Source organism: Tamandua tetradactyla, chromosome 24, assembly GCF_023851605.1.
Source record: "Tamandua tetradactyla isolate mTamTet1 chromosome 24, mTamTet1.pri, whole genome shotgun sequence".
NCBI classification, from domain to species: Eukaryota; Metazoa; Chordata; class Mammalia; order Pilosa; family Myrmecophagidae; genus Tamandua; species Tamandua tetradactyla.
In genome coordinates this window covers 53,227,294-53,249,581 of record NC_135350.1, presented here as the reverse complement: position 1 = coordinate 53,249,581, position 22,288 = coordinate 53,227,294, and the positions used below count along the sequence as shown (strand labels likewise).

Sequence of the window (22,288 nt, the reverse complement as noted above, 5' to 3'; positions counted from 1 at the left end):
TTTCCCTTGGTGTGAGACCCAACAGGTTGAAAGATTTTTCTGTGAAATCTCTGGGCTCTGTTTTTCTTATCCTGCCCAGTAGGTGGCGCTCATGGCGCTCAGCTGTCTGCGGGTCCCACCAGTAAAAGATGCTTTGGCTCCTTTAACTTCGGAAAACTCTTGCTGTAGGGAGGTGGTCGCCAGCCAAAGCGGCTTGGGGGAGTGCCAATCCGAATCTCCCAGCCAGCCCGGGGATCCGTGCACGGGGTGGGTCGCCGGCCTCCGCGGCTTGGGTGAGCGCCTGTCCAAATTTCCCAGCCGGCCTGGGGCGCCAAGCGTGGTGGGGGGGCGCCGGCCTCTGCGGCTTGGGGGAGTGCCTATCCACTGTTCCCAGCCAGACCGGGAAGCCACGTGTTTGGAAGGGACCCCGGTCGCCGTTTTCCACGGCTTGAGGATCTCCAATCCAATTCTCCCAGCTGGTCCGGGGGGCCGCGCGTTGTGGGGGGGGCACCAGCCGCCGTGACTTGAGGGGACCGCTTGTCCAATTCTCCCAGCCGGCCCAGGAAGGAGGGAGGGAGGGACTCCGGCTGCCTGCCGCCCCGGCCCGGGGAAGCCCACACCACTTGGCGATCTCACCGGAGCGGGTTCTCCCAGCCAGTCAGCCATTCCAGAATGGGGTACGCTGTCTTCTTGGTCTCTGTCGTGGCTCCGGGAGCTGTTCTGTATCATTTCTACTTCCCTAGTAGCTGTTCTGGAGGAGGAACTAAGACCCGCGCGTCTTACTAAACCGCCATCTTCTCTGGAACACATTTGTGCTTCTTAAACTCATCAGTGATTGTAGAGTAAAAGAAATCAAAAAGAACTGCATTGCTTCTGACATTCTGTAGCTCTATTTAATATTCTGTTTGGTGCATGTATTTTTAATTTAAAAAGCTATTTATCAAGGTCTATTTTAATCTTAGAATAATGTTGTGAACCAAATGATATATTTTGACTTGATACATTTCATCTTGTTCTTTTATCTCCATCTATTTAAAAGAGAATGTTGTATGTGAGCAAAAAGGTTGCAGTAATGCAATTCCACTCCTATATACTTAAGTATGATCTTCATGCAGACCAATCTAAAGTCTCTTTAATCTATTCATATAAAAAATTGGAGTGTTTTCTTTTAAATGGGAAAACGCTTAATGTCCTTATGTTTCTGGTAAAGATTTGTCCACTGATAAAAAAAAAAAAGAAATAAGGTTTATAAATCTTGCATATATTCATCCAGTTGGACAGTTTGGAGCTTGGCAAGTTCCTTTTTATCTGTTCCCAGGTGTTCACAGACAGTCTCACCCATAGCATCTAGGATATACTTGTATTTGGAGTCAGCATCATGGTGCTTCTTATTTTGCTCTCAGAATTTAGTAAGAAATTCTCTTTTATGTGAACTACTTATTGCAGAACCAAATGATGGTCTCTGGCAAAATCCTGGTGTACTGCTGGGGAGGGGTGACCCACCTGGTTTTCAGCCATAGGAACTATTACCCCAAGGGAAGCCTGGGTCATAGGGACAGACATTAGGTCTTTAACGTTAATAAGGGAGCGGTTCTGAAGAGTTGCATAGTTAGTATTACTGACAGATGTTGGAGTAAATTTGCTTGTCACATGTGCAGACATTGGCTGGCTGTCAGCAATTTCAGAGTTTAGCTCAGTGGAATTTAGTAGTGTAAAGGGGTAGGGGCAGTCAGGGAAAAATTATGAGTTGGAGACACATTAACTAATGAGAAGGCCGATGGATGGAGACCACTCCCCAAGACTTTGAGAAGAAAAGTTTGTATTTACTTCTGTGTTCTGATTGATAGGCATCAACTGAGAAAATACCAGGCTCTTCTCTAAGCCTTCCTGTTTAACAGATCCTATAGTCTGGCATGAATTAGGAACAGTGTATACCATTGCACTAGGAGCAAGAGAGCTGAACAAGACCATTCCTTGCTGAATTGTTGTAGACTCACTTGAAAATGTGTTCCTATCTGAAGTGCTTGAGTTTTTTGAAATATTACCTTGTGAGGCTGCCACTGAAATAGAAGGCAGCTGCAGCAGAGAGAATCCAATGCTTCCATTAAGGAACTGGCTGCTCCAGAATTGGGGATCTGAACAATGCAATATTGGTTAATTTACACTGGTGTAGTAAAAGTCACTACAGAACCTCTGTCCTGGAAAGCCACTGTTTGGATGCCTTCTCTTTTAACATCACTGCTAGGTATCATCCCTGGGAACGATGCAGGGGCATTGGGACTATAGGAGGTGGTGGCTGCTGAGTTAGCTATAGAACTCTGGAGGGCTTTGAATTCCTTCACATCCTGGGAGGCAAACCCCAGTATGTCAGTCATGGATATACCATTGCTCACAATGTTTGATGCCATTTTTGGTGGGTTCAGTGACACTGTCTATGTATTTCCCACATTTAATCCATTAAGGATAACTCCAGTGGGTCCCTGAGTAAAAGAATTACTGTTAAGAAAGACAGATGAAGTACTTGCAGGTTCCAAACTTCATTCAACAAAACATCAGAAAAGCTTAATGATATCTTAGCATTTCTAATTTGTTGCATATTTACTAGTTCCATGTGGCTGGTAAGGCTGAGGTTGGTGACACCAGCAGATGATCCAGAAAGTGGCTGAGGAGACAAAGCCTCATGTCCTTTGCTGAATTCACCTTCTGTGCTGAGATTGCCATCTGACTCACTTTTGCACTGGTCTCAGAGGAATTCTGGTGGCACTGCCGGTGGTTCTTGAACCAGTTGCTAACCTGGTTGAGGGAGAGGCTTCTCAACGGGCGAAGGGTAGTGATTCTGCTTGAGCAAGATCTTATATATTGATTTTGTGTATGTTTTATAATATCTGTTTCACTTTTAAATAAAAATATTGTTTTTGAATGACATACCTAACATGAAATAGGAAGACTTTCATGATGTAATTCTTATTTATCTCTCCAGCATCATTTCCCACAATATCCACCCTCTGACTTTATACTCACATTCTACCAGATTGAATGCACATTGTGCTGTCTCACACGTATGTGACTTCGTGCATGCTTTTTCATCTATTAGAATTACATTTTTCTGTTTCAGTCTACTAGATACATATGCATCTTTCAAAATCTCAGTCAGACATCAATTTCTCAGTTAAGGCTTCCCTGATTTTCTCTATTTTCTGTGCACTTTTAGAATTTGTTTTTTTTCCCAGTCTACTGAATGGCTTATTTACCTTTATCTTTGTCTTTAATAGTGAATTATAAATTTGTTATGTAGTAATTTCTTATAATCTGGCATATAGTAGGCATAAATAAATTGTGATAAATGATTGCCCTGCTTTTGACAGAGAGCGACTTAAACTTCTGTTTGTAAAAAATGTAACGAAAATTGGTTGACAGTCGGCTGAGAGTAAGATAGGTGGCCTGTGTATAGACTTAAGGGGTCAGGAGAGAAGGAAAATGAAAGGGCAGGAAAGAGAAACTCTTCCAGCTTCACAATTTTATTGTGATCCAGTTAGCTCCCACAATAACTGTCATATTTCTTTGTCATATACCAGAATATGTTATTTCTGCTATTCTTTCATTTTGCTATGTAAGATTTCTTGCTATTTGTGAAACATCTCACAATTGGTCATATTCTGAAGTTTTTTACTTCTTTGCTAGTTTATTTTGTCTTTTTAATGTAAGATAGAGTCTGTGTGTGTGTGTGTGTTTTAAAGGAAGGTTTCTGGATACAGATTAAAGAGCAAGCTCTCATATATCCCTCACCTAGGTAAAAAAAAAAAAGGAAGCACTGTATATATTTCAGAACCCCCTTTGTGCCCTGCCTTAACTGCATTTCTTTCTCTTCTCAGAAGTGACCACCATCCTGAATAATTCTCTTGCTTTTTGTTTGTTTTCACCATCTATTTTCATTCCTAAATAAAGTACTACATTTGACCTTTTTTTTTTTTTTAAAAAACAAGGCCTATAATAAATAGAATCATACTGCAGGTGTTCTTCTATGACATGCTTCTTTTGTACAAGATTGTTTTTGAGATTCATCTTTGTTGATGTGTATGGTTGTACTTTATTTTCACTGCTGTATAATATTCTATTGAAAAATTATATATTAATTTACTTATCCTGTATATTTATGGATATTTGGATTGGTTCCAGTTATTTTGCTATTAGGAATGATGTATCTATAACAGTCTTATATATGTCCCGTGCAAGAATTTATTTATGGTATACACTTATCAGTAGAAGTGCTAGGACATAAAGTATGTCCATGTTCAACTTCATAAGATAATGCCAAACTGTTTTCCAAAGTAGTCATGGTTACTTTTTTCTTTCACCAGTAATTTTGGGGCATTCTTTATTGCTATACATCCTTGCTGACAATTGATACTATCTGATGTAAAAACTTTTGTGGATCTCGTAGCGTGAAATTGTATCCCATAATGATTTGAATGTACTTTTCCCTCATTACTAATAAGGTTGCACATATTGTCATTTTAGGGGGTTGTTTTTTCTTCTGTCAAATTTCTGTTCACTTCTGTTTCTCATTTTTCAACTGGTTATCTGTTACTTTTTTCAGAGGAGTTCTTTATATATTCTAGATAATAATAATTTGTTGATTTATTGCAAATATCTTCTTAGTCATTAATTGGATATAGAAGGTGAGGAAGAAGAAAAAGTATAAAGTTACTCCCAGGTTTCTGGTTTGGGGAACTGAGTAGATAATGGGGTTAGGATATAGAATATAGGAAGAGAAACAGATCTGGGGAAGAGGGGAATTAATTTAGAATATTTTTGAGTTGGAATTTCTTATGAGATATCTGGGTACTAGCTGTTTTGTAGAAAGTTGACTTTAGGGGTCTGAAGCTCAGACCAAGCTCTATGCCTCTTCAGTCCTGAAGTAATCATGTATGATAGACCTTTCAGGAGACTACAGTTGAAACGAGCTTGGTAATTCTAAGTACTCATTTGTCCTTTATTCCAATTTTACTCTGGGCTCTAGTCAAATGACCCACAAGACATTTCACCTTAGTTGGAATTACTTTATTACATTTTTGGTTTTAGAACAGACAATCTTTTTTTTAATATTTGCAGGAGAATACATCATTTAAATTTTATTTCTTCTATTATTCATTCATATATAGTACTTAATTGTGCAAATTATTCCACAAAACACTGAAAAAATATAAGAACTGTATATATATAAAATTCTACTAGTTTGTACAGCCTTTCATTAAATAATATTTACACATACATTTCTAGACATTTTTTAGCTTTGTGTATGTATTTGGAATTATGTATCTGCAGCTAATGAAAGAATGTGGGCCCCTTGGGAAGATGGCAGCAGAAGCCCATGGAGTTAAGAAGTTGTTTTAGTTTGATTGCATACCTTTTTATTGTTTAAGACTCTAAGAACTCTGATAAGCCCATAGGGTTGAAAGATCCCTTAATAGCCCCTAGAATAGAGGGAAGTGGAAGGAAGTATATCAGTAACAGGGCTAGGACTTGGCATATTCACTAAGAATGTAGTACTTTAGCATAGGTCATTACAATAGTGTCAGGGCAGTTATTACTTGAATAGCTCAAGATGATGAACTATCCACCTTCCTGCAGCAGTATCAGCAGCTAATTTGGTGAATGTGGTTGATCACTTTTTAGGAGAACTGCATACCAGGGACATTTGCGACTTGACATATACCCTATGTAAGGAGGGTAATGGCAGAGGCAACCTCTCTCTGATCGATCCTTGTCAGTGGTACAGTGATTATGATTTTCCTTAGTTCCAAGGAGATCTTTTAGACCTGTAAGAAGAGAAAGGGGGTGAATACGTGTGATAGCTTCAGTCTAGGTTCTGTTTAGGAACATACTGAGTTCATATATAACCCAAAGATTCTCAAGTGGTGAGCTTTGCTGCTGCAATATGATCATCCTGGATTATGGGAGTTGTTTTTTTTTTAAGACTAGGAACACCTTGAGGGAAATTTGGCAGCTTTTCTTGCCTATGTATAGATTTGCCCCAAGGGTGAAGTAACCTAGCACTTTTAGACAGATAGTCAGAATAATTTCAGGTACCCACCACACAAGATGGCACTTGAGTATATAAATAAATAGAGGTAGAGGAAGGCATAGTGGTAACACACTGTAAACCAGGATTCTCAACAGCAAAACCCCATGTAAATATTGCTAACTTCTCAAGATTGCCATATCCTATAGAGAAGTTCTACAAGCAACAGTAAACCTACCTTTCCTTGCTAATAGCTTTCAATATGTTCTTGATCATCTTAGACTGTGGATTCAGACATTTCTTCTCCCCATTTTTTTTCATTGTAGCACTACAGAAATAAATAGAAGTGAAAAATATTTAAAGAAATGTTGGGCAAATAAAACAAATGCAATATTCAGTTCTGAAGTCAGAAGTTTAAGTTTGATATGAGCTGTTTCCCTTTGCTATACAAAAGTATTAGAATAATCACAGACTCTTTATTGATATTTTATGATCATCACATACTTAATATATGATTATAACCAGAGAGGTAATCATCAGTGATTTTACTCACATGATCTCAACACGTGGACAAGATAAACTTGCAGGAATCATTTCAAGTTTTTCTAAGAAACGTGGATTAACAGGTCGATCATTAATCTTGATGCAAGTACAGCGTGTAGTTCTAGAAAGAGGTATTCCTGCAGGAAGAGAGATAGATACAGCAGGGCAAATTAGAGCAGTGTTTCATTTTAGGCATTTAATCTGGATTGGGTAGTAAGCAGAACCTATATCCCCATGTCATTGCATAGTCAATTTGCAAAAATGTATTCAATTAAAATATAGCTCTGAATGATTATCCAGTTGATAATCTGAAAGCATGAAGTAACTTGTTGATTATAAAATCATATACTTGAACTATTTAAAATGAAGTTAACCAAAGAGGAATCTGTGTCTCACTGTCTTCTCATTCCCTCACATTTTCTCTAATCTTCCTCTTCTTCTTTCTCATTTGCCTTTTCTCCCTTCCTCATTGCTTTCTTTTATTCTACTTGCTTCTCTGACTTCGGCTATTTAGATAAATTCTGTGACCAGAGTGAACCTCTTATTTATAGGCAGGCTGTAAAACTTTTGCAAGTGCACTCTTTCTGCATTTCTGAACATATGCCCAATTCTGTTTCTGATTTACAAATTAAATATCCCTTAGTTTTCCTTACCTTGAGTGCCTCTCAGAGTCAGAAAGACAAGGCAGGAAAGAAGAACAGCACTTTGGTCCATGGTTCTGAGACTGAAGGTTCCTCTGCCGTAGGCTCAGACTGTGTGTGAATAGTGGAGGAGTATCTCAGAAAACGTGGGGCTAGGATGCAGCATTTATCTGCAAAAGCACTTTCCCTCCTTAACTCTGATTGGATAAAATTAAAGTTGACTCAGGAAAAGTTATCTGTCCTTTGGGGAAGTCCCGCATTACAGAACTGAAAGTAATTATAGAATATTTATTTTGGCTTCCTAGTTATGAAATTTCCCTTCATCTTTTTTTTTCCCAACCAGAAAGAGTTAGGTTTCACTTTCTAAGACATGGCCTCTTTTTCAAAAAACAGAACCTTATTGAACATAGAAATGAAATTTTACATATGGAACTTGGATTCTCATTTTTCACATCCTATAAAATATAAATATCAACCTAATACTCAGTTCAAAGACCTAAATACAGTTTTTAAAAGTGTGTATCTTACCATTGTATTTTGCGTCCATTTTAATTTGCTGCAATAAAGCATGAATAGTAATACCTTACATTCATTTATTTTATGGTTTTCAGGCTTCAGAGGTGTCATATATATTCTCATTTGTTCTCCACAATAACACTGTGAAGATGGGAAAGTTTTTGCTATCTTCATTTTACCAATGGAAGAATAGTCTTATTTTAGAGGTTAGATTCTTGTTGTAAGTCACACAAAGGCTCCCATATTAGATTTTTACTTTAGGTCACACAATGAGAGCCATCCATTTATTGTTAACAATCATTCTTTTTTCTTAACTTTTATTTAAAAAGTTTTTAATTACTTCAAAAGCTTAGTACTTTCTTTTAAATATCACCAGTAATAGTAATTTTTCATCCTTTGTCATGAATCTAACTTTTGGAAACAGCAAGTTGTATTTGAGATTAGAACAAGTGATCCCTTTCATCAAATTCATGGTGTTACTAGTAATTCCATAAAATAATAGGTTTAGTCTTCTTAGACATAATCAAAGATTAAGGAATTGGAAAGTTCTGAAGAATTTAAAACATCACTAGGATAGGTGAATAGCTTCCAAAGAAACTATTTTGAGGGAAAACACTTTTTATTTGGATATCTCATTTCTGGTTTGTTGATAAACAAGTCTCATATCTTATAATCAGTCTTTGAATGAAAATATCATATGAAGATGACATCCGAATGGGATGACAAACAGATTCTTAGTTATATCAGAATCATTGGGGAAAAAAAAGAATGCTTTCTGGGGACAGACCTTGGAAGAACAGACTAAGACAAGACATAAACAGGGAAGCTGATTTAAGATGGATGTTTTAGTTCCCTAGGCTGTTCAAGAAAATACCATAAAGTGGATTGGCTTAAACAATGGGATTTTCTTAGCTTACTTTTTGAGGCTAAAAGAAATAGAATTCAAAGCATGATCAGGGCAATTCTTTCTCTTCAAAGTCTGTAGTGTTTTGGGGCTGTCTGCTAGACTCCTCTCACATGGCAAAAAACATGGTGGTGTCTCTGTTCTCTTCTGAATTCCATTGAATTTCAGCTTCTGGCTGCTCTCTGTGGCTTTTTCTGTCTGATTTTCATTTTCATGAATGACTCTACGAGTAGGATTAGGACCCATCCTGATTGAGGTGGGCTACACCTTAACTGAAGTAACTTTATCAACATGTCTTACTTACATGGGTTCACACCCACAGTGGAGTGGATGTGAACATGTTTTTTGGGGGGTGCATACAGCTCAAAGAATACTGTCAAGGTTAAAGCAAAGAAACAAAAAAGTGTTAGCTTTTGAGCTGGTTAGGACAGTTTCAATTGGACTGTAGGTTAAGCCTGGCAGTAGAAGTATAACAATTTCCAAGGGATATAGTGGTCTTTGGTTGCCTTATTTGCAAGTGATTGACAATAGGGAATCTAAGAAGAAATACTGTTATAGATGCAGGTATCACTCTGCAGTGGAAAATCTGATGTAAGTGATGCTTGGAACCTAGGGAAATATCTGAAAAGTCTTTTCATAGTCAGTTAGGCTGTAACAGTGTGGAGATTGGCCAGGGAAAGGCAGAGGTCTAGGATTGGGTTAGTGTATGTGGCAAGTACGAGCTCAAAACTTGTCATCACAGGCCAATACAAAAACCTACATTTGCAAAATGGTACATAAGATCTGGAACCTCAGATACAGGAGCTCTGACAATCAGAATAAGAAATAAGTTGCTGCTTTGAACAGGTAGGAATTTCTTAAGTGTTGAATCACAGGACTGGAGCAGAGGTTTAACCTTTAAGTGGGTAGGTCAGTGGACTTAGCTGTGGGAAACTGGAAAGACAAGTGGAATGGAAATGAGGCAAGGACTGACATTAGAGCCCAAAGACTTTCACCAACAAAAGATGCTTTACTCCTGATGAAGTAAAGGCATATGAGACATAGTGACATGGAATGGCCCTCTCATAGCTGTTAGTACAGAGTAAAATTTGGACTGTGAATAAAAATGCCAAAAATTTCCAGAGAAATGTCTGCTACTCTAAATGGAAGAGACCCTGGAAGGTACAAAATTAAATAATAAATTAAATAATAAAAAACATACAATATCTATGATCTTACTGCAAACACATTGCCCATGGAGAAGTCCCATGTTACAGAATGGAAGGTATTTATTGTTTGTTTATTGTGGCTTCCTAATATGGAATTTCCCTCCACCCATTTTTTTTAATGTAATAATACTGAGATATAGTTATGTACCATACAATCCGTACAAAGTATATAATTAGTGGTTCACAGTATCGTCACATAGTTGGGCATTCATGATACCATGATTGCTTTTAGAACATTTGTATTACTCCAGAAAAGAAAAAAGAAAACCCCAAATATTCCATATCTCTTACCTCTCCCTCCTCTTATTGACCATGAGTATTGCACTTTACCCAGTTTTAAGACTTACAATAGAAATAAGTTAAGTAAAACAGTATCAGCGGAACAGAATAAAACATCTAGAGGTAGATCCATATAAACACGGGCAACCATCTTTTTTTTTTTCCAATATAGTTAACAAAATCATCATCAAAGATTAGGGCTACTATATTACATATCAACAACTTCAGGCATTTCTTTCTGGCTATTCTAAAATACTAGATACTAAAAAATATCTACATAGTGAGTCAGTAATTACAGTCATTGATTAAATACTAGGATCAATCTAGAGGCCATAAGTTTTTGAAAAAATAAGCATAGTAAGAAAAACTTTTATAGAGACTTAGGTAGAGCCCAGGGCACTTCCTAGGGTTTTCAGGAATTTGTTAGTTGGAGCCCAGTATACCATGGTAGTTGGCAACATCTGGCTAAAACTTGAATAAGAGTAACCTCCAGAATGACTTCTTGACTCTATTTGAAATCTCTTAGCTGCTGAAACTTTACTTTGTTCCATTTCTTTTCCCTCTTTTGGTCAAGAAGGCATTCTCAATCCCACGATGCCAAGGCCAGAATCATCCCTGGGAGTCATGTTCCATGTTGTCAGGGAGGCTTACAGCCCTGGGAGTCATGTCCCACAAGGAGTTTGGAGGGGTCCCTTCCACCCATTTTTGTCCAATAAGAGTGAATTAGATTTCATGTTCTAAGAAATGAACTATTTTCTTCAAAAACAGAACTTTTTTGTATATAGAAATAATTTTTTAAATGTAACTTTGACTCTAGCAGAGCAGTTTGTGTACTTTCCAAAATATCTGTACTATCTGAGTTGCATGAAGAAAGCAGTGACCTGCAGTTGGATGTGATGCCAGTGAAAGAAACCTGCAGATGAAGGTATACAGTTGGAGCCATTCACAAACCCCTCTTGCAGGGCCTGCACAGTTCAAGGATGATGGCCCAGTGGAGGAGGAGGAAACTCAGCCAATGACAGAGCCAAGGGGGAACGGGGACCTTGTGAAGGGAACCTTGTGAATGGTCCCAACCTTTGGTAGCAGCCAGGCTGGATCTCTCTGCCCCAGACTTGGTGAGTGGGGAATTTGATGACTGGGAGGATGACTATAACTATCCAGATGAGAAACAGCTGAATGGTGCAGCCTACAGAGTATTGGTTATTTTTGAAGAAGCCAACAAGATGTTTTCAAGAACATCCAGAACAGGATAAGTAGCACTAGATGGTGGGTTTCAGATGTATCACGAAAAGACCTAGTTGATCAGATATCTTTTACTGAAGGGTGCTTTTTCCATGTATGATTGTCAGTTGTCTGATTGAAGAACTCAACTGTGATGAGATTATTGATAGAAAGTAGTTACAAGCTGTTAAAAGAGGAAATAACATATTCCACTATCTTTTAGGTTCATTTGATCTTCAAAAAGAAATTTTTGTTTTTGTTTTGAAAAAAAAAGAAGAGAATGACAGGACTGTGACTAGGCAATTTTGAAAAATAAAGAGAATAGTTAAGAAAGAAACAGGATCTTAGGACTGTTGAAACCTGTTTTCAAGAATGTCCTGAAGCACCTGTGTCTCTGACTTTGTTATTGATCCAGATTGTTTTCCTTGCATTGGAGAAAATAGAACTTTCATACCAGCTTTACTGTAAGGGATGGTTTTGTAAGGATAAGTCATGACAAGACAAACTACCAATAAAAAGCCCACTAATATTAACTATATAATTAGAAAAAATGCTCCAATGGTCTGTAATTCAAGAAAATTTCTTATCCTGACCATTTTATAAGTAAAAAGTTGAGATGCCCTTAATAAAAAAGCTTCAACTGTCTTACGTTTGTAGCAGAGAAGCTTAACCTACTTATATGTGTGCCTAAGAGTCATCTCCAGAGGACCTTTCTTGTTGCTCAGATGTGGCCTTTCTCTCTCTAAGCCCAATTCTGCAAGTGAAATCATTGCCCTCCCCACTATGTGGGAGGTGACATCCAAGGATTAAAATCTCCCTTGTGGCATGGGAGACAACTCCCAGGGATGATCCTGGCCCTGGCACTATAGGATCAGCAATGCCATCCTGAACAAAAAAGGAAAAGAGGTTTATCAAAAAAAGATATCAGTGGCTGAGAGAGTTCAAATAGAGTCGAGAGGCTACACTGGAGGTCACTCTTACACATGCTTCAGTTAGACGTTGCTGTCTATCATAGCTTGCCAAACCCCAACCAAAACCATTCCTGCCAATCCTAAGGAATACCTAGGGCATTATATAAGATGGTACAAAGGTTCCATGTACTAGGGTAACCTTCAAGAAACCTACAACCTCCACAAGGGTCCCTGGACCCGATAAGTCCTGAAACCCAGAGGGGCCAGCCTCTCCAGAACATCGTCTAGTTCCATCCCCCCATCCCATATTATTGTAACCCCATTCCAACATGAAAAAATTAGAATGGGTTTAGTTCAAATACCCCCTAAAGAGTGGGAGAAAGATCAAAGATGATGGTGGAGTTATACAGAGAAGGTCGTGTTTGACAAATGAGTATGAGTGCTGAATCATTATACTAATATCTTTTAGTCTCCAGTACCTTACAGCAGCCAGAATAAAAGTCTGAAATTGTGGAATTGTAGCCCATACCAAACTCTGAAATCTGATTTACAACTAATTGTTGTGATATACTTTGAAATTCATTGCTTTTGTGTATATGTAGTTTTTAAAGAGAAAGATGAGTATAACAGAGAAGATAGGATTTAACAGATAAGTTTGATGGCTGAATATTGATATTTCTGTTGGTCCCCAGCGTCTTGGAATAGCTAGAAAGAAAAATGAAAAATTGTGAAACTGTAACCCATACCAAACTTTAAAATCTGTTCTATAACCTCTTGTTAAAATGGACATTGCTTTTTTGTATACATATTTCACAATAAAAAACAATGTTAAAAAAAAAGCTTCAACTATAGACACTAAAATGTGTGTGAAAGTTCGAAGAAAACCAACTAGCACCCTTATATACTAGAAAAGTTTTGTTTTCCTCCTTCTCTATTTTTCCTTTAATTTGACAGGCAAAAGACTTTAGGAAATTCATATTATAGGAACTGTTATTGAAAATTGTCAAGTTAAGGGAAAGCTGTTCATATTGAGCTGAAAAAAAAGACATGTTTTAATTATGTATTCATTTTGCTATCAACCATCAAAGATTTTATACTTGCCCCCAAATCTGCTTCAGTATCTGATATTTCCCTCAATCTCTTCCCAATTCAGTTTGTTACTCTTTATGCACCAGTATTTGAGATAATAAAATTTCTTATTTTGTGTAAAAAACAAACAAAACACACAGTATACCAAGAGTTTTCAGGAAATATCCCATGTTTGGTTTCGTTTTAACTGGTGTTGGTTTAATTATGGCATCAGGCCAGAGAAACAGTCTGCTCTGAGAGACTTGTAAATACAGATGCAGAAAATAATGCTTTCCGAGAAATGAATGTGCTTAGAGGAAATTTCCTAAAAAGTGAGTAGGAGGACTTCAGTTGTTTTTGTAGATTGGATATCCCCTCCACTAGGGTAGAAAACTCCTTGGAAAATATGAGAGAGGATAAAACTGCCTCTTTCATAGTTTTGATTCTGAGTCCCCACAAGATTCCTTTACCTGACATTGTCTGGCATAATGGCTATACACAGTTGTGTACTCATGTGTCATCATTTTCAGCCAGCCTGAGCATAGGTCAGAGGCCCAGGTAGAGATGTAGACCCCTACAATTATCATGCTTGGGAAGTCTGGAAATAGCTTCCTTTTGATTGCATTTTAGGTCATGCAGTAATTTCTTTCCTCACATTTGATGGTATGATGGGCTGGGCTGGGAATCTAGAGATAAATAGTATAGTTCTTCCATTGATTTTGGACAAATAAGTCTGTCTAGGCTTCAATTTTCTTATTGAATCAGATCAAATACAGATTATAACAGCTAAGCCATCTACTTTTGGGTTATTCTAAAGATGACTGGAGATAAAAAGGTATTTTAACAAGTCTAAATGAATTTTTAACCAGCCGACATTTCAGAAATATGGCAGCTCTCCAGCCAGGTTTCGCCTTCTCTCTTAGGTGCCATGAAAGCATTTTCTCTCTGGACGATGTGGTCAAAGGGTGATCAGATGTATATATTCATAAGACATAGGTGTGCCTCTTCTGTTGGAACCGAGAGAGTCATGCTAGCAGCTACACATAAGAAATGGTTTATTTAGGTAATTTGGTTTAGCTACAGATAAATAAAAGTGAATAGTGAATTTACAAAACAAGGTAAGGTTACTCGCTTCACTACTTCTTTTCATTATACTGCAGGTTGTAGCCTGAATAAGAAAACAAAAAGAGAAATTAAAACCATAAGGACTGGAAGAGAAGAAATAAAGTTTGCAAATAGTAATATTGTCTGAGTAGAAAATGCTAAAGAATCTACAGTTTTAGAAATAATAAGGTAGATCAATGAACAGAAATTGAATTTTTCACCAGTCAGTTGGTGAAATTGCATTTTTTACACCAGTAACAAATAGCTTAACATGTTATTTAAAGAAATAACTTATCTTAGCAGCAACATATGCAAAATACTTAGGAATAAAACTAACAAAAAATATGCTAGCCCTGTTTGCAGAAAATGTAGATGAGTCTAAGAGAATGTTGAGTAAAATAATGCTGAGATTGCATACAGCATAATTACCTTTTTGATAAAGCTCAACAAAACTAAAGTAAAATAATATTTTGTTTAGGTATGTATATATAAATGATAAAACTTGTTACAAAGCAAAGGATTGATAAAACACAATTCAGGTTAGTGATTATCTTGGGGTTTGAGAAAGCAGGGAAATGATAGGGGAGGAGGCACATAGTTATATTTATATTCTAGTTCTTGATTTGGGTTGGTAGTTCATGGGTTTTTGTTGTATTACAAGTGTATAAATAAAAAGAGTAAATAAATGATGGCCATGCATGGATTGGAAATGACTGTCATGTATCTTCAGTTGAAACTATGATTCATCCAAACCTGCACCTATGGTCCATTACAAATTAATTTACTACAAAATCCTCATTTGGAAGAAATAGAAAGAGTAAGTGTTAGATCCCTGATTCCTTATGGAGAAGAGCCAAGGAAATGAGACATAATTATACCAGCAATTTTCTGAGTCATTTCATATCTTAAATATTGGAAAGTTTCCAAGAGTCTCTATTTTATACACTTCCAGCAATATTTTGGTTTAACATAGAGATCGAGGCAAGTAGATCAGCAAATCATGCAGAGAGGGTCTTTGAATTGTAGTTAATCCAGAGGTTAAAGAGCTGAAGGAGGAAAGATGGAGAGATTATGGTTAGTAAATTAAACTGGACAGATAAGAAGATAGGAGATAAAACCTGAGATTAGGCAGAGAAGTGCAGAAAATGAGAATTGGTTTTCTTTCTTTATTATTAAATATTATTTTTAATGTGGCTCCAGTAGGGCAGGAAGATAGTTGATTAAGTGCATTCACAAATTCCATACATGATGTACAATCAGTGGTTCACAATCACATTACATAGTTATGTATTCATCACCATGATCATTTTTTAGAACATTTGCATCACTCCAGAAAAGAAAATAAAAAGAAAAAAGAAGAAACTCATACATCCCATACCCCTTATCCCTCCCTCTCATTGACCACTAGTATTTCAATTGACCCAATTTATTTTACCTCTTATCCCCCATATTATTTATTTATTTATTTATCCATATTTATTACTCATCTGTCCATACCCTGGATAAAAGGAGCATCAGACGCAATAGACCAGTCTTTTCACAGTCACAAAGTCACATTGTAAAAGCTACCATGGGGTTAAATTTAACATCCTAAATCTATAACAATTTCATTTGCTTTGATGCTTACTTGATAACTCCAGCAGTATACATAAACTGTGTTCCTATACCCCTCCATTCCCCCACTTTATGTAATTCTTGTTACAAATTATATATTTATAAATTATGAGTCACAACCTGTTGATTCATTGTTACATTTTACACATTTCTCTTTTAGATCTTGTAGGAAGTAAAAAGTGGGGTTACAAATTAAAAATAGAATAGTACTGTTATTTATATTTATCCATGATGCCATTATCTTTACTGAAAGATCTTTATTTCTTCATGTGGCTTCAATCAATTCTCTAGTGTCCTTTCTTTTCAGTCTGCAGATCTCCCTTAAGTATCTCTTGTAGGGCCAATATAGTGGTGGTGAAATCCCTCAGCTTTTATTTATCTGGGAAAGTCTTAATTTCTCCCTTGCAAAATTTTGTAAGACAATTTTGCCAGATACAGAATTCTTGGCAGGCATTTTTTTTTTTTTTTTTGCTTTCAATATTTTAAGTATGTCTTTCCATTGTCTTCTTGCCTCAGTGTATTCTGATGAGAAAGTGACATTTAATCTTAAGAGGCTCTCTTGTCTGTGACGGGTTGCTTCTCTCTTGTGGCTTTCAGAATTCTCTCCTTATTTTTGGCACTCAAAAGTTTGATTAAACATGTGCAGTATTGGTTTATGATAAATATTTTATGCTTGATAGTGTCCCATGGGTTCCTCAGGTTCTGTCCATTTTCTTCCTTATTTCTTCATTCTACTACTCAGACTGGATGATTTCAATCATCTTATCTTCAGGTTCACTGATTCTTTCTTCTGCCAGCTCCAATCTGGTATTGAGTTCCTCTGAGAAGTTTCTGTTACTAAGGCTTTAACCTCTGTTTGGTTTCTTTTCATAATTTTAATCTCTTTATTGATATGCCCTTTGTGTTCATCTTTTGTTTTCTTGATTTCCTTTATTTCTTTATCCATTTTTTTCTTTAGCTCTTTGAGCATACTTAGGGTTATTTTTAGAAATTCTTTGTTTGGACTATCCCAGATCTGATTCTTTTCACTGTGGTTTCTAATGTTTTAATATTCTTCTTTGCTTGAGTGATCATTTCTTATTTCTTTTTATGTTCTCTAATCTTTTGTTGAAACCTGGAAATTTTGATTTTTTTTATTGTCACTGGAATTTAGACTCTGAAGTATCTGTTCCTTAAATTTGTATGCAGCTAGGCTTATTTTTTTAAAAAAGGAAGTATAAAGGAAACACTTTTCCAAGTCTTTGCAGATTGACCTAAGTGAGGGCTCTCCTTCAGGGCTCACCCATACAATGAGTTAAGAGAATAGCTCCAAGACTAAAGTATAGGACCTCCCTGATCTTTTCTAATGCCTCTTGTCTTGGGTATACATGTGTAGCCCTAGAAATTTCCCTATTTATATGAATATGAATGTCCTCTCTTCCTAAGAAACAGTGTTTTCATGGTTCCAGACACAGTGCTATATGTCCTACAACCAAGAATCCTTTGCCTCAGGCAGGATTTCTGTAGGAGAGCTTGGTGAGTCACCTTCTACATGCAGGGCAAGCTCTGGGTTAGCAAGTCTCTCAGACAGATTGAGCCAGACATACATATTCCCAGTATGTACGCAAGGGTTACTGTGCTCTTTTTGGTACCAGGACCAGGGATCCACTCTGGGAATGTGGGCCAGTTCTGCACTGAGCCAGTGAGGGGATGAGGTAGAGGCCAACCAAGGGGCCACAAGATCCTATTACTTTTAAGTTGGCTTTTTCTTGTTTCAGTGTTTGCCTTGCAACCTTTACTGTTTTCTGGAGCTTTTTGAAGACCGATTCTGCTAGTTTTTGCTGGTTATTCAAAGTTTCTGTGGGCAGAGGGAGCCCTGAAGCATTTTATTCCACCATCTTGATTGGGGCAGGTCTCTTCCATTGATTTTGATCAATTAACAGAGTGCACATGATCCTTTAAATTGGTCTGTTACTTTTGAGACACCAAAGGAATCCAGGAATATTTTGGGGATCATCTGTCTACCCAATACAAATGATTGAAATTTGTGACATAAATCAACAAATTAGAGAACTTCATCATTGTAAATTAGAAGCATCATATGTGCCTCACAGTAAGAAGCAGGTTTTCCATAACCTACCTCTTGCCATGCCTTTGAGTCTGATTAGCATCAAGAAGAAGGTCTGACAAGGACCTAAACAGAAATTTTAGGTACAGTCAGCTGAGTTATAAAAATAATTTAAAATAATTAAGGTTCTACTGAGAGAGGTGTTGACAGGATTAAGGGAAGCAACAAGGTATGTTGAGTTACCCAGAGGTCTTGCAGTGGTGGAAGCTATTACTATCCTTCAATAAGAAAGAGGCCAGGTAATGAAAAGGTGTCATTGAAACCCAGCGATGAGCCCATTACGTGTTATTATAAATAACATGTTTTTAATGAAAAAATAACTGTATTTTCCAAAACAAGAATTAGTGAAAAGGGTGGCATTGTTTTACATGTTTGCAAACCTCTTTATGTCTGGCTTAATAGGACATAGCTGGATTCCCAATCAGCTTCTGCATTCTATCTATTGCAATGTCTCATGCCACGTAGCTTCTGGAAAACTCCAGTGTATGCTTGTGAGAGAATGAGAATAAAAAAGACAAATGCATCTTAAATATTCTTAGAAAAATAGTTTGAGTTAATATTCTTCTATAATGTGTAGTCTGGGCTCATTCAACCCTTTGGTAGTTGTTATGTGCTGAACACTTGAAACTATGAGCACAAAGCACACATATGATACTTGGTGTTTATGTTAATTAGAACAATGGATGCAAATCAAAGAAAAGCAATGGTAATGGGAAACGACATTAATTAAAACAGAGTAAATGATATACAAGATTATCATTACTGTAAATTAGAAAAACATGAATAGTCTAAGAATTCATGAGTATTCTAAGAATATATGGTAGTTTGGAGCTGTTATGTGTCCCAGAAAGGTCCATGCTTTTTTTTTCTCTTTTGTGGCATGGGCAAACTCCGGGAATCAAACCTGGGTCTCTGGCATGGCAAGCAAGAATTCTGCCACTGAGCCACCTTACACTGCACAGTCCATTTTCTTTTAATCCGTTCTTGTGGGTGCAGACCTGTTGTGGGTGGGAACTTTTGATTACAATTGTTTGAATTGAGATGTAACTCACCCAATTCGAGGTGTGTCTTAATGCTTACTGGAGCCCTTAATGAGAGAATAAAAGGCAGAAACACTGAGAGAGGAGTTTTTAGAGAGAAGTACCCCATAGATGTGAAGAGAGAACCCACAGATGCTCAGAAAGAAGCCATTGGAATCAGAAAATTAAAGCAATGGAACCTGGGAGTGAAGGACTAGAAATGCTGGCCATGTGCCTTCTCATATGACAAAGGAACCCCAGATGCCAGCAGCCTTTCTTCAGAGAAAGTATCTTCCTCTTGATACCTTAATTTGGACACTTTCATGTCCTTAGAATTGTAAATTTGTAAACTAATAAATCTCCATTGTAAAGCCAACCATTTTTGGTATATTGCATTTTGGCAGCTTTAACAAATGGAAACAGATTTTGGTAACAGAAATTGGGGTGCTGGCAATTTGCAAATATCAAAAATGCTGGAATGGCTTTGTAAATGGTTAAGGGGAAGATTCTGGAAGAATTGTGGAACATTTGATAGAAAAGGCCTAGATTGCTTTGAAGAGACTGTTGGTAGAAACATGGACACTGAAAGTACTTGGACAGATGAATGTTTCATTACAAACTGGAAGAAAAGTGACCCTTCTTTTAAAGTGGCAGAGAATTTGGCAAAATTGAGTCCTGACATTAGATGGAAGAGAGAATTTGAAAGCAAGCTTAGATATCTGGGTGAGGAAATTTCCAAACTAAATGTGAAAAATGCAGCCTGGCTTCTCCTTGCAGCTTATAGTAAAATGTGACAGGAAAAGGTATGCTGAGAACTGAACTCTTAGATACAAAGGAACCATAAATTGATAGTTTGAAAAGTTTTGAGCTTTTAGAAAATGAGTTCCCATAGAATACTGTCCCATGTGAGGAATTAGCCAAACCTGGAATGAGTGAGCTGTTTCAGGACAAGTCATGATTGGAGATAGAGTTATCCAGAAAGGATTTGTGGAAAGCCACACTGTCTGATGGTTGACAACCCTGTGTGCTGTATGCGAAACTGCAAGTTTTTTGTGAGATCTGTGTGAGTGGAACCACTGCCAACTTGGACTAAAAGGGACAAAAAAGGGAAAGATTGAAGGAAAAATTACTTCAAATGCAGAAGCATGGAAATTAAGGTCTGGAGCCAAGACACTTTGAGCCAGGAGTACAGATCCTACTCCTGCCCATGAAAAGTGTGATTTTGCTCTGATGTTTGCAGAGGGTGGGCCTTCCACCCCACTGTTCAGGAATAGTTACCACCCCCGGCTCTCAGATCCCTGGGGATTTGAGGCAAGCTTGGCTGCCCTATTGTTCAGGAAATGTTCCTGACCCAGACCTGAGAGAGTGTGGAGCACATTCCCTGGGGATTGAGAACAGCCTGGTCACCATTCCACTGTTCTGAGGGGTTTGAGAGTATGCTCCAGATATGGCAGAGAGTCCAAGTGCCACCCAGATGCTTGAAGAGGATGGAATGGAGAACAAGACAGTCTCCCCAGTGTTTGAGCCCTCACCCCAGGGTTTAGAGAGAGCAGAACTGCTACCCCAGCCCTTGGAAAGGGTGGGACTGCTACTCTCAAGCCCTCAGTATAAAATGTCATTCTAGGGATGAAGAAGTCAGGGTTCTCTAGAGAAACATAACCAACAGGAGATATCTGTAAATATGAGAATTATAAAGGTGTCTCATGCAACCATAGGAATGGAAGAGTCCAAAATCCACAGTGCAGGCTGTGAAGCTGGAAGCTCCCATGAAGGGTCTGGATGAAATCTACAGAAGAGCTCACTGGCTGAAGAAGCAATGAAAAAGTCTCTGTTCTCCCTTATAAGTCTTCAACTGATTGGATCATCTTGTTGGTGAGAGGCAACCCTTAGTTTTAATTGCAGATGTAATTAGCCAAAGATGTAATTAACTCATTGATGATTTAATACACAAGCCTTCTGATTTATCATCCGGCCATGAAATATTCTTGCAACAACAGTTAGGCCCATGCTTCCCTGATCATACAACTGGGTATCATCTCGTGGCAAGTTTACACCAGAACCTAACCATCACAGTCCACCCTTTGTCAACTTGGCAGCTGTACACCTTGAAACATGCTTAATTTCCAAATGAAACAATAACAGATATGTACTTTGCCTGACAATACTCAGTTGTCCTGTGTACAACGGGAAACATACTACATTTCTCAAGAATAGGGTGCAAGTCCTTAGGTAACATTCACTTTTTTTTTTTTTAATCTGAGAAAACAAACAATACATATAGAACCACCAAAAATGAATGTCTTAGTACCTTAACCGTAGGCATATTTAAATAAAGTATCCATACAATCATTGTAAAGCCTGTGTTTGCACAGTAAGTTTCATAAACCAATTTAAAATTAAGGCAACAAGGAAAAAGTCTACAAATTCAGATAGCAAAGTTCTTAAATTCTAAGTATTAAAGTCTTAGCTACCATTTGATCAGCTATCAAAACTGTGAGGTAACATTCACTCTTAAATTTCATAGCCTATGACTTAAATACTGTAACATGAACAATACAACTTATATCATATAATAAGAGGAAAACAAGATATTTGCTTATGTACAAATACAAATATAACAAAACAGGGAGGAAATATTCATACAATCACAGTCCTTGTTTCTGTAACTGGTCATGTGGTCGTAGTTCATATTTATCACCGCCTTTCTATTACCATGTTTCCTTTACCCTCAGGAGGCACTTCAGCTGGCCCTGGTTCTTTGTCAGGTAGGGTGACCCACCTCTTTCCTGAAGTTTCTTGGCCATTGGTAGTCATGCCTGGATTGGGTTGTTGCGGTTTTCTATTGACTTCAATCACAGGGCAATGTACTACTGAGAAATGCCCTAAGGGATCTCCTGATTCCAGGAAAACTCTTTTTTTCCTCCATTGTGTAGTTGCAGTCCTATTTCCCCTTGATAGGATGAATTAAGGGTACAGTTATCCTCTTTTGTACCTGTTTATTCAGTAACACAAGAAGCCCAAAGTGGCCAGGTCTTAACGTCCAGTTCGGTGGAATCATTGTATGTCTCCTGGTAGAGACACTTCTTTTTTTGGAACTAAGACCTGTAGACCAGCAGAGCTTAAGGTTTCAGGGACAGGAAGCAGAACTTTTC

The 22,288-nt window shown here is 37.6% G+C and overlaps 2 protein-coding genes and 1 pseudogene across 4 annotated transcripts in view; 1 reads left to right on the top strand and 2 right to left on the bottom strand.

Moving 5' to 3' along the window:
- ART3 (ADP-ribosyltransferase 3 (inactive)) overlaps positions 1-22,288 on the top strand; it is a 206,292-nt gene that overhangs the window by 18,064 nt on the left and 165,940 nt on the right. The gene's annotated exons all lie outside the window — the stretch shown is intronic.
- LOC143668216 (homeobox protein SIX4 pseudogene) lies at positions 1,226-4,041 on the bottom strand (annotated as a pseudogene).
- Positions 5,026-7,335, bottom strand: CXCL10 (C-X-C motif chemokine ligand 10). Its single transcript, XM_077143118.1, has 4 exons — positions 7,198-7,335; positions 6,555-6,681; positions 6,240-6,329; positions 5,026-5,798 (listed from the first exon to the last, which is right to left on the bottom strand). The coding sequence occupies exons 1-4, from the start codon at positions 7,256-7,258 to the stop codon at positions 5,774-5,776; spliced, it is 303 nt and encodes a 100-aa protein (XP_076999233.1). The 5' UTR covers positions 7,259-7,335; the 3' UTR covers positions 5,026-5,773.